The following is a 17,224-nucleotide window of genomic DNA, read 5'->3' on the forward strand; positions in this document are numbered from 1 at the left end:
AATAAGACTGAATAAACATTAAAAAATCTGACCAAAATGTTTCTGTATGTAGGCCTACATTGCCAAAACATGTATTTTCTAAGAAAAGCTTTAGTTGGGTTTAAATGTTATTACTTTTACTTTATTAGTGAGCAGATACTTATGAGACAAGAGTCCAAACTTTCTCTCAAAGTATATTCTCCACAATACTATTCCAGTATGGTATTATGTAAGGAATTGTTGTTATAACTCTGATGTTATAGTTATTTTTCTGTTGATCTGCAGAAAAGCACACACTTCTGATCACGGTCAGTTAAAGACACCATGGTAACAGAGAAGACACACCAGAAGGAATGACATTGAAAACAACAGCATATTCATCCGCAGATACAGGAATATTATATTTCTGTAAGAAGTCTGAATAGTTATAAAGTCTACCTTGTGAGTTAAAAAGCGGAGCAACTAAAAGAAGATTGTTTTCAAACCAGCTGTCAAAGAAAAGTGATTTATTCTTATGGAGAATATCCTTACTGTTCCTAGATCGTAACTTCTGAATTATTTCTGAATCATTTGAGTTATTCCAGAACTTCGGAGCAGGTTCGTGGATCAGAAGCTGCCATCATGTACGGCCACAGACAGAATTAACTTCTGTTTTACAATCATACATTTTTAAAGAAAGAAACAAACTTGGACAGGGGTGTAAAAATTGGCACAATTTATTAGTGTCATGAAAATATGTTTTTCTCAACACATTTGGGCAGAAATATACGGCATTAATGGCAGAAGTAAATGACATGGATGGTATACTGCAGGTAAAATCCACCCTGATGATCTCCTCAAGAACCAGAACCTTCCTCACAGACACAAACATCATCTCAGAATCTCATCCCAATGGATTAATAACAGCTTTGGTCTACAACAACAAGAAATGGTTTGATGGCAAATAGCAATGAATGTATTTCAATAAACAATGTATTGTGTGCATCACTAATATCATAATCATCTCAGAGCTTGGCTTAGATCCGTTAAACATTCAAACTCCAGAATAAAACTAGCAGGATCCTCTGTTTCTTTTACACTTTCTAAAATACATTTACAACCTGAGAGGCTCATCCATTATATTTACACCACCACAAAATCCATAATCCATATTCACATTCATATGTCAGCATGAGGTCCTGTGAAGATCTGAGTGATTTTGGATTCAACGTTTCATCATTAAAGCTCTCAACTGGAAACATTAATACAACAAAAACTTGAATGAACAGATATACACATTATATTTATGCAATAACCCATTTACTCAAAATATATATATATAAAAAACCCTGATACCATGACTTAGTATTATTAACAGTACTCTGTTGGACTATTCTGGTGTGCATGCAGTGAAATCAGGGACTCCTCAAGTGAAGCCATGCCCTGGCGTAAAGTAACAGGCAGATATGATTGAATGTAACAGAATTCAGTGTTTTTTTATGTAGTCTTGCAGCATTTACAGATTATGACCCAGTTATGTTGTTTCTGTAGATAATCAGAGATCTGCACATTATACAGTGAGCTGAATATTCATGATATTATTGACCTTTAGATGCAGCATCAGTCTGAGCATTAAAACAGAAACACCACAGACTGTTTGAGTGTGTGTGTGTGTGTGTGTGTGTGTGTGTGTGCATGCATGTTTGAGTGTGTGTGTGTGTGCATGCATGTTTGAGTGTGTGTGTGTGTGTGCATGCATGTTTGAGTGTGTGTGTGTGTGTGTGTGTGTGTGTGTGCATGCATGTTTGAGTGTGTGTGTGCATGCATGTTTGAGTGTGTGTGTGTGTGTGTGCATGCATGTTTGAGTGTGTGTGTGTGTGTGTGTGTGCATGCATGTTTGAGTGTGTGTGTGTGTGTGCATGCATGTTTGAGTGTGTGTGTGTGTGTGTGTGTGTGTGTGTGTGTGAGGCGAGCGCAGTGGTGTGTTGTGGTCTGGTTTAACTGGCGTTGTACAGATCCACATTACTGGAGCTCAGACCTCGACTGTCTCTCAGCCGCCGGCCGGACAGATTCTGAACACCAGAACAAACAGAAAGAGACACAAGAGAAGAACGTGAGGAAACCTTCATCATCATGCTCAGCATGAAAGATTCATTAATTATATGAAAAAAAGGTAATTGTAAGTTTATACCCAAAAAGTAAGAATTGTGAGATAAAGTCACAATGACCTTTTTTATTTTAGATTCTGTGGCAGAAACAAGCTTCCATACATTATAGATGTGATTATAGATGTGATTATAGATGTGATTACAGATGTGATTACAGATGTGATTATATATGTGATTACAGATGTGATTATAGATGTGATTACAGATGTGATTACAGATGTGATTACAGATGTGATTATATATGTGATTACAGATGTGATTATAGATGTGATTATAGATGTGATTACAGATGTGATTATAGATGTGATTACAGATGTGATTACAGATGTGATTATAGATGTGATTATAGATGTGATTACAGATGTGATTACAGATGTGATTAAAGATGTGATTACAGATGTGATTACAGATGTGATTATATATGTAATTACAGATGTGATTATAGATGTGATTATAGATGTGATTACAGATGTGATTACAGATGTGATTATAGATGTGATTATAGATGTGATTACAGATGTGATTATAGATGTGATTACAGATGTGATTATGTGATTACAGATGTGATTACAGATGTGATTATAGATGTGATTACAGATGTGATTACAGATGTGATTATAGATGTGATTACAGATGTGATTATAGATGTGATTATATATGTGATTACAGATGTGATTATAGATGTGATTATAGATGTGATTACAGATGTGATTACAGATGTGATTATAGATGTGATTATAGATGTGATTATAGATGTGATTACAGATGTGATTATAGATGTGATTACAGATGTGATTATAGATGTGATTACAGATGTGATTACAGATGTGATTATAGATGTGATTACAGATGTGATTATAGATGTGATTATGTGATTACAGATGTGATTATAGATGTGATTATGTGATTACAGATGTGATTATAGATGTGATTATAGATGTGATTATAGATGTGATGTCATCTCACTCGGGGTCGTGTGTGTTACAGTGATTTTACCACAGTAAGAAATGAATAGTTGCTTGCATTAATGATAATAATGAACTCTTCAGTCCAGTAATAGAAGTGTCAGTGTTAGTGATATTAGTTACCTGGATGGACTCGTCACCCGTCTTGTTCAGGTAGTTGAGTGAAGCGGCACGTTTCATTCTGTCGAGAAAAACACAAGTGAAATATCTGAAAACCAAACAGCAGAAGACAGTATGCTTGATACTGAATGTCCTCAATTATTATTAAATAAATAAATTACAAAAATTACCTGAAATTCAGTTTTAAATGGAAAATAATATAAAGATAAAAGACAATACTGTAATAACAGCAGTACTAGAGGCTGAGAACTCTTTCAGTGTGTGTGTGTTGTGCAGTATATTAAGTGTGTGTGTGTGTGTGTGTTCATACTTGTTGTGTGTGTCAGGAGGAGCGTTTCCCTGGAGTTTCTTCACCAGCATCTCACTGCTCCTGCGCAGCACATCTCTGAGACGCCCGATCGAGCCGCTGCGCTGCAGAACACCACTGCCATCCTGAACACACACACACACACTTAATACACTACACAATATACACACACTCAATACACAGAATTGTACAACACACACACACTTAATATATTGCACAGCACAAACACACACTTAATATACTCAACACACACACTTAATGCACTACACAATATACACACACTCAATACACAGAATTGTACAACACACACACACTTAATATATTGCACAGCACAAACACACACTTATTATACCGAACAAACACACAAACACACACTTAATCTACTACACAATATAAACCCCCTCAATATACAGCACTGCACAACACGCGCGCACGCACACACACACACACACACACACACGCTCTGCTGGATCCAGTGTGTTTATCATGTACCGGATCATGTGATCACCGTCACTGCTTTAAAGGAACAGTCCACCCAAAAATCAACCAGACAGTTTCAGACGCCACTGACTTTCATTATACACACAGCATACAGTGTGAGTCAATGGAAGATGAAACATTCTTCAAGATATCTTCTTTAATGATCCACAGAAGAAGGAGAGTCATCCAGGTCTGGAGGCAGTAAATAACATCAGAATGATCATGTTTGGGTGAACGAACCCTTTAATACGACACACAGCAGCTCAGAAATATATTAGAAAACATGATCAAACTGATGAAAGAATAAAGTAATGCAAAAAAATAACCAGAAAAACAGACTACTCAGATATACATTATTAAACTGTTTTATTATTAAATAACGTTCAAAGCACGTGATCTCAATATAGAAACAGATCATCATTATTAAACATACACTGATACAGAACGATGAGAAACTTCAGAAATAACCCTTTATTGAGAAGATCAACAAACGTCATGCAGTGAGTAATAGGTTCATATGTATTTACTGTAGATCTACTCGCTATGAGAGTGAACACAAACGCTCGCGTTAAAACAGAGATAAACCACCACACACGGCATAAACACGTCCGTTATTAAGAGACACGTGTGTTTGTTTTGTACTGCATCATCATCATCATCATCATCACGTGTGTCTGGAATGAATGGAACGATCATCGTTAGTGAACATGGGTAATGAATGAGGCCTGTAGCACTAAAGTGAACTGACAGCACATTGGGTGATATAACACAGTCCCATCAGCTGCTGCCACGCATCTTTAAGGCTCTTTATGAAGCGTGATCTGTGTTAAAGTGTTGGATCCTTGCCGCTGTCGCCTCTGGCTTGCTTACCGTCGACTTGATTGCTCAGAAACTACTGAAACTGAACTGAGCTGGATGATGGCATCACTGAATTCAATGATGAACGGTCTTTAACTGAAAATTGAGTGTTTATTATTGTCCTTTTGCATTATTGTCTATTGTCCTATTTAACACAGTAAAGCTGCTTTGACACGATCTGTATTGTTAAAAGCACTGTTATAAATAAAGGTTTGGCCTTCAGCACATTTAACAAGCTCAAAGAAATGATTTCCTGCAGCAGAACCTCTTCATTCAGCGTCAGCAAACTTCCCACGGATCGAGTAACGAATGTTCTGGCTCTGAATACTGTTCTGTACTCTGAATACCCTTGAACATGTGGATTAGATCAGGAGCATCTGTCTCATCAACACTGCTAAACCAAAGAGCACTTCTCCTTAGTGTAATTACACCATACATATGCAAGCTTGTTTATGACACCACAGAAAAAAAATAAAAGGTAATTGAGAATTTTTATCTCACCATTCAGACCTTTTTTTCTTGCAATTCTGAGTTTGTTTTGCAATTCTAACTTTATTTCATTCACAATTAGTTAATATTTTGCAATTACGAGTTGTTTATTTCTCAATTTTCCGTTTGTTCGCAAATTATGAGTTTACATCACAATTCTGAATTATTAATGTCTATTTAGCCATTTTCAGTTTGTTAGCAATTCTGAGTTTCTCACAATTCAGTTTATTTCTCAATTCTAAGTTTGTTCCCAGATATGCGTTTATATCTCACAATTTTAAATTATGCAATTTTCAGTTTGTTCGCAATTCTGAGTTTTTATTTCTCAATTATGAGTTTGTTTTGCAGTTCTCAGATTAGATCTTATATAAACTCAGAATTGTGAGATAAAAATGAGTAATGAGCTTTTTAATTTCTTTAATTGTGTGGTGGAATCAAGCTTCCATAGATATTGATATATAATTCCCAGAAGTATGTGCACTGCTGACTAATGCATCAAACCCACTGCAAGCGTTAATGTAACACTGTAAATGTCACTTTGACCCTGGAGCACAACAGATAAAGCATGCCGCCTAAAGAGAAAGCGTCTGTGACGTTCGTCTTGTGTTGCTCGGTTTGGGATGTCAGTTCGGTTTTGTCACATACGTGCTCAAGCGACATGAGATCATCATTTATCATACATTACAAAAACATAAAAACTATCACGAGCACGTTTCTGTGAAACACCAATGATTGCTCACCAGCAGAAGCTGCTCAAACCCACAGATGGCAAAAAGAGCAAAACCATCAAATCTGCAGAATTAGGATCAGTCTGAAAGTTCACAGATCATCAGAGGGGCCACGATGAAACGCTGATAGATGAACGTGTCGACATCGATTATCAACACATCAGAGATGAGAGAGAGAGAGAGAGAGAGAGAGAGAGAGAGAGAGAGAGAAGCAGATGAAGAGCCCAAAGACAACGTCACGTCAACCGAAGAAAGAACAGAAGTAGCAGGATTGAGCAGAGACGCATCCCTCTGCCTGCAGTGGCCCAGGATCAACATCCAGAGGAAACTAACAAACACGGCCCTTCCTGTGTGAGGAGGAAGAAGATGAAGCAAACTCTGGATGGCTTTATGCCTGATGAGGAGAGAGAGAGAGAGAGAGAGAGAGCACACCATTAAGAGCTCAGATCAAACACACGAGTCGCCTGTCTGTCTGTGTGTGTGTCTGTCTGTCCCTGTGTCTGTCTGTCCCTGTGTCTGTGTGTGTGTGTGTGTGTGTGTGTGTGTGTGTCTGTCTGTCCCTGTGTCTGTGTGTGTGTGTGTGTGTGTGTGTGTCTGTCTGCCTGTCGTCTGTCTGTCTGCGTGTCTGCCTGTCGTCTGTCTGTCTGCGTCTGCATGCACGTGCGTGCGTGCGTCTGTCTGTCTGTTGCTCTCTCACCTCTGCAAACACACTTCTACTATATTTAATTTAAAGGCCAAACACTGATACACAGAATGAGAAAAAAATTATTAAGAAAATAAAAGGTATTTAATATAAAATATTTAAAATATCTTTTAAAACAATATATTTCAAATATTATTAAAACATTCTTAAAAACACATTAAAAATGTTTTAAAAAAAGTGTTTTTTTACATGTAATGCAGGGATTCCCAAACTTTGTTGTCAGCCAAACCTCTTTCTCCTAATCTATTTACTTGAAGAACCCCGGAGACTTTAAGGTAACAATGTTTTCTATTTTTAAATATAGATTTATTAAGCCTTTATTATGACAGGACAGATCAGAGCTGACAGGAAGTGAAGTGGAGAGCGCTAGAGGGCCGGGGTCAGGTTCGAGCTGCACACACGGCTATCAGCGCCGACAGTAATAGGGTAATAATTAATCAGCATATTGGTTCACGGTTCACGCTGGTTAATGGTCATATGACATGCAGGTAAAGAAATGTAATATTTAATATTTTTTAGTGTTTTATTTTAACTGTTGCTGTTTTAAAATGATTCATTTTAATTTTACATTTTAATGTAATAAATTATTAGCTTTTCATTAAACTTGGGAAACTTTGAAGCAATGTAATGTTTAATGCACTTAATTTTATTAATAACAACAAATGGAATATATTTGATGTTTACTGTTTTGTATTATTACACACTATTTTCCTGTTTAATACTGAAAAGCTGCTTTGACGATCTGTATTGTTAAAAGCACTATATAAATAAAGAGGACTTGACTATTTCAATTTGGTGCAAGATTATTCTATTTAAATTAATGTGATAAACGAGATCAACGAGTCAAAAGTAATTATTATATTACCTAAAACGTGTAATGAAATGGATTGTTACCAACTGTAATTTTTGTCATGTGATCTGGAATCAGTATCACAGCTCTGGATATATACATTATTTATTTGTTAAATTCATTAATTGTTGCTTTTTAAAATGAAACGTTTAATGAGGATTTAGTCATGCTAATCAGCCACAGTAGAGAGAAAATCTGTTTGGACTCTAATATATCAAAATATAACGAGGTGTCAAATGTTTGTAATCAAGAAGATTTTCTAATGTTTCTGAAAGAAGAATATTGGGCAGCACATCTGTTTCCTGATCAGTAAATCAGTATATTATTATGATTTCTGAAGATCATGTGACACTGAAGACTGCAGTAATGATGCTGATTATACAGCTTTGCTTACATTACAGAGTTTAACAGATATTCACACAGAAACAGCTGTTTTACACTAATAATCTTTCACTGTTTTTACTGGATTTTGGATCAAATAAATGCAGGCTTGAGCAGAAGAGAACGGTATGTGTTTGTATTTACAGACATCTGCGTGATGTTCATTAGACTGGATGTTGAGGTTCTCTCTCTCAGATCTAACAGGTGCCGCTCGTCCAGTGATGAAGGGAGGAGTACCATCCACTGCGTCAGGAAAAACTGATCACAACTGCGTTTCCCAAGAGCATCGTAAACTGATCGTAGAGGCCTTCGGTTACTTCATCTACTCAGACTCACGACGCTGCTGGGAAAAGCTGCTGATTGGCTGATTGGTTGTCATGGCAACAGTTGCGGCGACGTGGCTGGTGAGGTTAGTGATGGTGCAGCACAGACTCATGCAGGCACTATGAAGGCATGCACACACACTCACACACACACGCACACACACACACACACGCACACACACACACGCACACACACACACGCACACTCACACACACACACACGCACACACACACACACACACACACACACACACACACACACACACACACACACACACAGTGTTTGTGATCAGTCTGGATCAGTCCATCTCAAGTGCTCTAATAGAGAGAAACTGTGAGAGTCTGGTTAGAGGACATGGTGTAAAATCAATCACAATCAAACCTCTACAAATGATTCAGAATGCAGCGGCACGACTGATCTTCAACGAGCCCAAAAGAGCGCATGTTACACCTCTCTTCATCTCCTTGCACTGGCTACCAGTGGCAGCTCGCATCCAGTTCAAGTCACTGATGCTTGCATACAGAACTACCACAGGCTCAGCACCCTCCTACTTCCACTCACTATTACGAACCTACATCCCCTCCAGAAGTCTGAGATCTGCTAGTGAGCGACGCCTTGTGGTACCATCACAGAGAGGCTCAAAATCCCTCTCCAGAACATTCTCGTTCACCATTCCTGGCTGCTGGAATAATCTTCCCACCCCTATCCGGAACGCCGGATCCCTGGCAATCTTCAAGCAACAACTGAAAACTCATCTCTTTCGGCAGTACTTGACTTCATCCTAAACTCAAAAAAAAAAAAAAAAAAAAAACTCTCTTTCCCTCTATCTTTCTCTCCCTCCCTTACTAGCTTGTACTTATTTGAACAATAACTGAGACTTGGTGTTACGAGCACTTCCTCTGTCTGATTGCTTCTTCAAGATTAATCGCTTCTTGTATTCCCCAATTGTAAGTGGCTTTGGATAAAAGCGTCTGCCAAATGACTAAATGTAAATGTAAAATGAACAGATGCAATGTAAGCATTACAAGTCGACCACTAGAGGGCCTCGGTGAACCCACGAGAACAGCTAAACCACTCCAGTACCAACCCCATACTGGGGGATTTCCAATATCAATACACAGAGATAATCACTCAAAATAAAAACAGGAAAATTAAAAAAGTCAAGCAACTAAGTGTGTAATTTTTGGCCCTCTTGAGATGGACTGAAATTCCACTGAAACAGAAACTCTAATGACGTCTGATGTGAACGCAGATCAGAACAGAAACAGACGAGAATGCAAGTGTGATTTATTCTGAGTACGAAAGTCGTCTTCACATCCACAGTCTTACATGCACTGCCTGAGAAATCACAGAAACACACACCAAATCACATAAAACATACACCAAAACACACACACACACACACACACACACACACACACACACACACACACACACACACAACTACACACACACACAACTACACAACTACACAACTACACACACACACACACACACACAACTACACACACACACAACTACACACACACACACACACACACACACACACACAACTACACAACTACACAACTACACAACTACACAATGCAAAAATGACTGCTTAGTGAGCTTTAGCTGTTAGTTGTTTTTGCTTATTTTCCAGGTGAAATATCTAAAGATCCTTCAAACAGGAGAAGCAGCGCTGCATGTGACTGCTTCCGTGTGTGTTTGACAGGTTCATTCACATGTTTTAACTCGTCTCAAACACACAGTGACTGAAAGCCAGTCCAGGCCAGTCCGTGCTGGTTTTTGGGTGAACTGTTCCTTTAAGACTCTGTGTAAAGCATGAGATCTGAGTGCTATGATGATGATGATGATTTCCATCACAGGCGGTGAGAGCTGCAGCAGTGCTGGTGTTAATGATCACACACATCAACGACACGCTGGAGCTTCACATGCAGGATATGACATCACACTGAGCATCCTGAACACAGCACACACACACAACTGGACCAATGGACATCACACACTGCTCAGTGTGATACAAATCTGTTTATTGTCACATTCTCTGTTTTTATTTTCATTTTAGTTCATGTTTTAGTAATTTAGCTGGGTTTTGTGTTGTTGTTCTTGTTTTTAATATACTGTGTGTCTGTGTAGTTTGAGTTTGTTATTTTAGTACATAATATTAATTAAACAATTAAAATAAGAAACATTGCCTTGGCAACTAGCTGAAATAAAAAAAAAAAAAAAATTCAGTTGTTTTTTTATTTCACGTGAAGAAAATGTTTTTTTTTTTTTTAGTTTTAGTTTTAGTTAACTATGGCCATAGTTCATCCCAAAATCACAAGAACAGCATCAAGACAATGAAGCTTAAATTTAGACCCAGTGCCAGTATGTTCATGACATTCAGGAACAGTGATTATCATTAATGAAATATGAAAAATAGCATTTATATGGCAGCATGTGTTGAACTGTCTTCAATTAATGCTGATTCATTAAAAAAAAAAAAAAAAAAAAAAAAAAAAATCACTGCATCATTATTATAGTAATAAGAATATAATTAGAAAATAAAAATATCTAATATAGAAATATAAAATGTTTCTGAAATATATACATGTATGTGTGTGGATTTATATATAAATATGCACAGTACACACACATATTATGTAAACAAAAACTTATTTTGGATGCGATTAACCATTTGACAGCACTAAAATAATAATATAATAAAAATATTTTAAAATGTAAAAAAATAAAGTAAAAAATAATTTTAAAGGTAATAAAAACAGGCTTAATTTTATGCTAAATATAATTTCATGATTTTGGGGCGAGACTTGGACATGTGTTGTTGTGAGATCTGCAGCGCTGCAGGAGGAGTGTGTGTTCAGAGATGCTCTCACACACTCACACACACACACACACACACACACACACACATGCAGCATGTTAAATCAGCACAATCATGCCAGGACACACAATCAGCTCCTGAAGACCAGGAACAGATCAGCCGCTCAAAACGTGCCACTAATCTCATGGTGCTGCATGTTTTGATTCACTAAAAAGAGCCGGTTCATAAGAGTCATTTGTTCATGAGTTGGACGATGGAGCTTCTATGAGGGCACGTGTTGAGGGCTGCTGTCTGCGGTCGGTGTTTCTGTGCTCTGTGGATGTGTACTCACCCCGCTCCACTCGATGGCCATACTCACTTCATCTCCGGCCTCAGAGCCGCTCTCATACTTCACACTGGACAGACTGTCTCTGCTGCGCCGGCCGTCCTCCTTCAGGAGCTCCACCACACGCGTCTGATGGACCGGATCCAGACCCTGACCAGCACAGACCCACAGCACACATCAGATCAGCTCCTCACGCTCGATCTATCACGACTGACACTAACTGAGACGTGCAGCGCTGCTGACCAACAAAGACTCAAATGAGGTTTCAAAAATCAAAACTCTTTATATACAGAATGTCTAAATCCCCCACTCTGAGCTTCTCTCTTAAAACGACAAATCTTTCTGCCCGATGTTTAATTTATCTGCCCAACCTGGCAACCATTCGCACACACACTCTCCTACATTACAGAAAAAGGTTTGATGATCTGAAAACATGGGCGAACATAAAAGCAGGCGTTTATCAATCTGTATTGAGATCTTCTGATCAAATGAAGCCGGTTATAAACTAATAAATCCAAACATGATCTCGACTGTATTGTTTACAATTGAGGCTGAATAAACACGCTGACGTCAGCACCTCTTCGATTTTTGATATCTTAGATTGTAGATTTTAAAAGAAGCTTTTGAGTTTCACCAGTTTTGACAATGTACAGAGTGTGTGTTTATATTTCAGATAATGACCTGATAATGACCCTGCAGCACAAAAGCAGTCATCAGTAGCACAGGTATATCTGTAGCAATAGACAACAATACATTGTATGGATCAAAATTATACATTTCTCTTTTATGACAAAAATCATTAGGATATTAAGATCATGTTCCATGAAGATATTTAGTAAATGTCCTACTGTAAATATATCAAAACTTCATTTTTGATTAGTAATATGCATTGCTAAGAACTTCATTTGAACAACTTTAAAGGAGATTTTCTCAATATTTAGATTTTTTTGCTCCCTCAGATTCCAGATTTTCTAATAGTTGTATCTCAGCCAAATATTGTTCTTTATTATTATTATAGATTATTTATTCAGCTTTCAGATAATGAATAAATCTCAATTTTAAAAAAATGACCCTTATGACTGGTTTTTGTGCTCCAGGGACACATATAATAAATAAAGCATGCGAGTGAGTGACATTCTCTTGATTTGTGCTTATAGGTGAAAGTGCAACAATCATGCACAGTAATTGCAATTATAACTTTTAGCAAAATAATAGTGATTATCAGTTTAACCATTATGCAGCTTGAGTAAAATACGACTAAGATTTAATTGAATGAACTAGACTTCAATTCTCAGACTAAAAGCCTGATTTAACAAAAACAGGACAGACGACTATGTGATAAAAACTGAGAGACTAATTTAAATGAAAAGCAGTTGACAGAATGAACACTATAACACATGCAGCACAGCATGAAGAACCGTGCAATCTAACACACGAGCTACATCACTGATGAACATCTTCAGAAGACTCACAGAGCTGCTCTGGATCCAGAGAGAAGCAGAAGGAAAGAGATGAAAGAAAGCACATGAAACCACAGTCAGTCAGTCATTCACACACACACACACACACACACACACTCGCACACACACACACACACACACACACACACACACACACACACACTCGCACACACACACTCGCACACACACACTCGCACGCACACACACACACACACACTCTCACACACACTCTCACACTAACACACACACTCACTCAAACAAACACACACACACACACACACACACACACACACACAGACACAGACACAGACACACACACACACACACACACACACACACACTCACTCAAACAAACACACACACACACACACACACTCTCACACTCACACACTCTCACACTCTCACACACACACACACACACACACACTCACTCACTCAAACACACACACACACACACACACACACACACACACACAACCACTCACACAGACACTCACTCAAACACACACACACACACACACTCTCACTCTCACACTCACACACTCTCACACACTCTCTCACACACACACACACACACACACACTCACTCACTCAAACACACACACACACACACACACACACACACACACACACACAACCACTCACACAGACACTCACTCAAACACACACACACACACACACACTCTCACTCTCACACTCACACACTCTCACACTCTCTCACACACACACACACACTCACTCACACAGACACTCACTCAAACACACACACTCTCACTCTCACACTCACACACTCTCACACTCACACACTCTCTCACACACACACACACACTCACTCACTCAAACAAACAAACACACACACACACACTCTCACACACTCTCACACACACACCTGTTTGCGGGATCTCACGGCGCACTCCTCCAGTGTCTCCGCTGCCTCCAGCTTGCCCTGTCTGCGGTACAGAGCGCCCAGATTCCTCAGCGTCGTGTTGACCGTCGGGCTGCAGAGAAACAACAGCGTCATCACGAGGAATATCAGCTCTTATGACTGTCTTCTGATTGATTGATCAGGATAAACTCACTGTTTTAACATGAGATGCAGGGATGTGATGATTCTGTATCAGTGTTTAGATGAGTCAGGAGGAGTCACTAGACCCTTTAACAGTTAAACATGACTGATATATCTAAGCCTGACCTGACCTGAGAATCATTTCAATAGCATTCAGCAATCACATCAGCTGTTTAGAATCAGAACTAGTGCTGCCAGATTCACATCATTATTGATCAAACCTGCTTGCATACAAAGGACTGAAACCGTTTGTGATTCAGTCAGATTCATTTGGACAGTCGACTCATGATTATTATGGAATCCTGTTTCTGCCACGGAATGAAAAGTAAAATATGTAATTGCAACTTTTTTTCTTATAATCTCACAATTATGACTTTTTCTTGCAATTGTATGCATTATACACATTTGACTTGATCTCACAATTCTTTTTTATTTTTTTATATATTTTTTTTTTATTGAAGGAAGAACAGGGTGACATTATATACAAAGAGTTGACAAAGATTCTCTTAATTTCCCCCCCCCTTTCTTCTACTCCCTCTTACTTACTGTAGTAAAGTCTATGGAGGACCTTGAACTGAATTAAGCCTAAACGAGTACAGGAGGTCGTTCATTCACTCGGAGTAATGCATGCTTCCAGGTCTCCTCTCATATATCCATTCACAAATCCTTTGACCATTCTGCATGAATTTTGTCTAGATTCATATTTTTTATTGACATTAAAGTGTTACATACATTAGAAATGACTCCCTTCAAATGTAAGGGAATATTTAAATCTGCATCCAATCCTGTACTAGGAGGAGTGGAGGGATATGGTGACAATGGTTCTGGATTAGATGCCGCACTTGAAAATATCTAAACACATGTGATCTCGGCAGAGTGTATTTTGAAGAGAGAGTTGAGAATGGGGCAAAGACATCATTAATAAAAAGATCACTGAATTTGACAAGGCCCAGCTGTTGCCATTGACTAAAGACTGAGTCCAACTGACCTGGAAGCAATAGGGGATTCTTGCATATAGGGCTGGTTATGGAGAAATCTTTGAAACCAAAACATTGTCTAAATTGAAACCAAATCTTGAGTGTGTTTGCTACAACTGGGCACTGAGTACACAATGAAATACAAAGGGGCAGTTTGGATAAAGCTAAAGCAGGAAGAGATGAAGAAATACAAGAATTCGCCTCTGAAATACACCAGACATCTTTGGGGATCGGAAGCCAATAAAGTACTTTTGAAATATTTGCAGCCCAGTAATAATATCTAAAATTAGGAAGTGCCAATCCACCTTGAGATTTTTGTCTTTGGAGAAATTCCTTCCGAATCCTAGGTGTTTTTCCACCCCATATAAATGATGAGATCAGTCTGTCTAAATTCTGAAAAAAGGATTTATGTAGAAATTTAGGTAGTTCTTTTGAAATCAAATTGTCTATTACTGTATCTAAACGCAAAGCAAGGATTTTTGCCAAAATTTTAATAATCGGAGTTAAGGAGAGAGATTGGCCTGTAAGAATTACATTTCACAGGATCTTTACCAGGTTTTAACAAAAGAATAATGTTTGCTTCATTTAAGGTTTGTGGCAGGCTACCCTTTTCCAAAGAATCCACAAACATGTCAAGAACAATAATTTATCTGCTAATGTTTTATAAAAATCTATATGGTAGCCATCAGGGCCAGGAGTTTTTTTATTCTGCATTAATGAAAAAATTATAAAATAATAAAATGTCTTCTTGTATATTCTTATGTAAACAGGTTTTCTGCTCAGAGTTAAGGGTGGGAACATCTACATGGTCTAATAATTCCAACATTATTACAGAGTTAGATTCAGGGCTTTCAGAAGTATACAAAATGAAAAAGTAGTTTGTAAAAGTGTTATTAATTTCAATGGGATTAGCTATTAAATCATTGTCACTGTTGCTAATTTGAGGTATAATTTGAGAGGCAGCTTTAGAGTTTAATTGGTGGGCTAAAAGTCGTCCATGTTCATATATATATCCTTTAGAACGTAATAAACAGCATTCAGTTTTATTTGTTGATAGCAGAGTATACTGAACGTGAAGGTTCAACCTTTGCTTACAGAGTTCAGGTGAGGGACATGTGGAATACAGGTGATATAATCTTTTAATAGAATCAATTAAATCATCTAGTCTTTGTTTATGTTTTTTATTGAGAGTGGAAGTATTTTAAATTATTTCTCCCCTGATTACTACTTTAAGTGTCTCCTACAATGTAGACCTATTGTGTAATAGGACATTATCTATAGCTGTATTTATGAATGTACAGAATGCAGGATCTGATAATAAGGATGTATTTAGTCTCCACAAAGGTTTTTCATTATACCTCAAATTGCAAATAAGATCTAAAAGCACGGGAGCATGGTCTGATTCCACAATAGGTAAATAATCGATTTGTTCAACCGAAGGAAGGAGAGATTTATCTATAAACAAATAATTGATTCTTGAATAGGAGTGGTGAACTTGTGAGAAATAGGAATACACTTTGCTGTGTGGGAACTGAAATCACCAAGGATCAACAGCCCTACTTGATCTATGAATGTAGGTAAGGCTTGGGACAAGACAAAAGTCAGAATTGTGAGATAAAATTGTCACATTATCACCTTGTTTAATAGTTTTTTTCCTGTGTAGGAAACAGGCTTTCTTAGTTTCTGACTGGATCATTTATAAGACTGATAACAGAAAGAGGGCTGGATGAGGGGAATATTCATCAATAATCAACTGTAAAAACAAACAAATGGTTTGGAGGGTTTGTCAGTGATGAAGCAGCTTGTGAGAGACTCTGTACTGAAGGAGAACACGATTTACATCCATTAGAGAATCAAATCAGAATACAGGGAAACCCTGATGAAGAGCTAGACACACGGATGTGTGTACATCTGTCTGCTGCCTGATGTGTGTGTGTGTGTGTGTGTGTGTTACCTGTTGACTTTACAGGATTTGTACCAGCCTCCATATTCCCCATACGGCGTGTTGTCTCTGTGCTTCCCCTGAACATCAACAGATACACACAGAGTGAGAGACAGCAGATCAACACACACACACACACACACACACAGAGTGAGAGACAGCAGATCAACACACACACACACACACACACACACACACAGAGTGAGAGACAGCAGATCAACACACACACACACACACACACACAGAGTGAGAGACAGCAGATCAACACACACACACACACACACACACACACA

General features: G+C 38.1%; 1 protein-coding gene across 3 annotated transcripts in view; it reads right to left on the reverse strand.

Moving 5' to 3' along the window:
- Nucleotides 1-678: 678 nt before the first annotated feature.
- Nucleotides 679-17,224, reverse strand: part of LOC306884318 (kinesin light chain 1-like) — a 31,081-nt gene continuing 14,535 nt past the window's right edge. Inside the window, exons 11-16 of one of the 3 annotated variants that reach the window (XM_079440067.1) lie at nt 16,944-17,011; nt 13,836-13,944; nt 11,493-11,636; nt 3,522-3,643; nt 3,215-3,272; nt 679-2,030 (exon numbers count right to left, since the gene is read on the reverse strand). In XM_079440067.1, coding sequence (XP_079296193.1) covers nt 1,956-2,030; nt 3,215-3,272; nt 3,522-3,643; nt 11,493-11,636; nt 13,836-13,944; nt 16,944-17,011 — 576 coding nt within the window. In that variant the 3' untranslated portion in view covers nt 679-1,955. Of the gene's footprint in view, nt 2,031-3,214; nt 3,273-3,521; nt 3,644-4,014; nt 4,191-4,348; nt 6,468-11,492; nt 11,637-13,835; nt 13,945-16,943; nt 17,012-17,224 lie in introns of those variants that run through there. The other 2 variants (XM_079440068.1, XM_079440069.1) reach the window with 2 other exon arrangements.

Source organism: Barbus barbus (assembly GCF_936440315.1).
Source record: "Barbus barbus genome assembly, chromosome: 18".
Taxonomy (NCBI): Eukaryota; Metazoa; Chordata; class Actinopteri; order Cypriniformes; family Cyprinidae; genus Barbus; species Barbus barbus.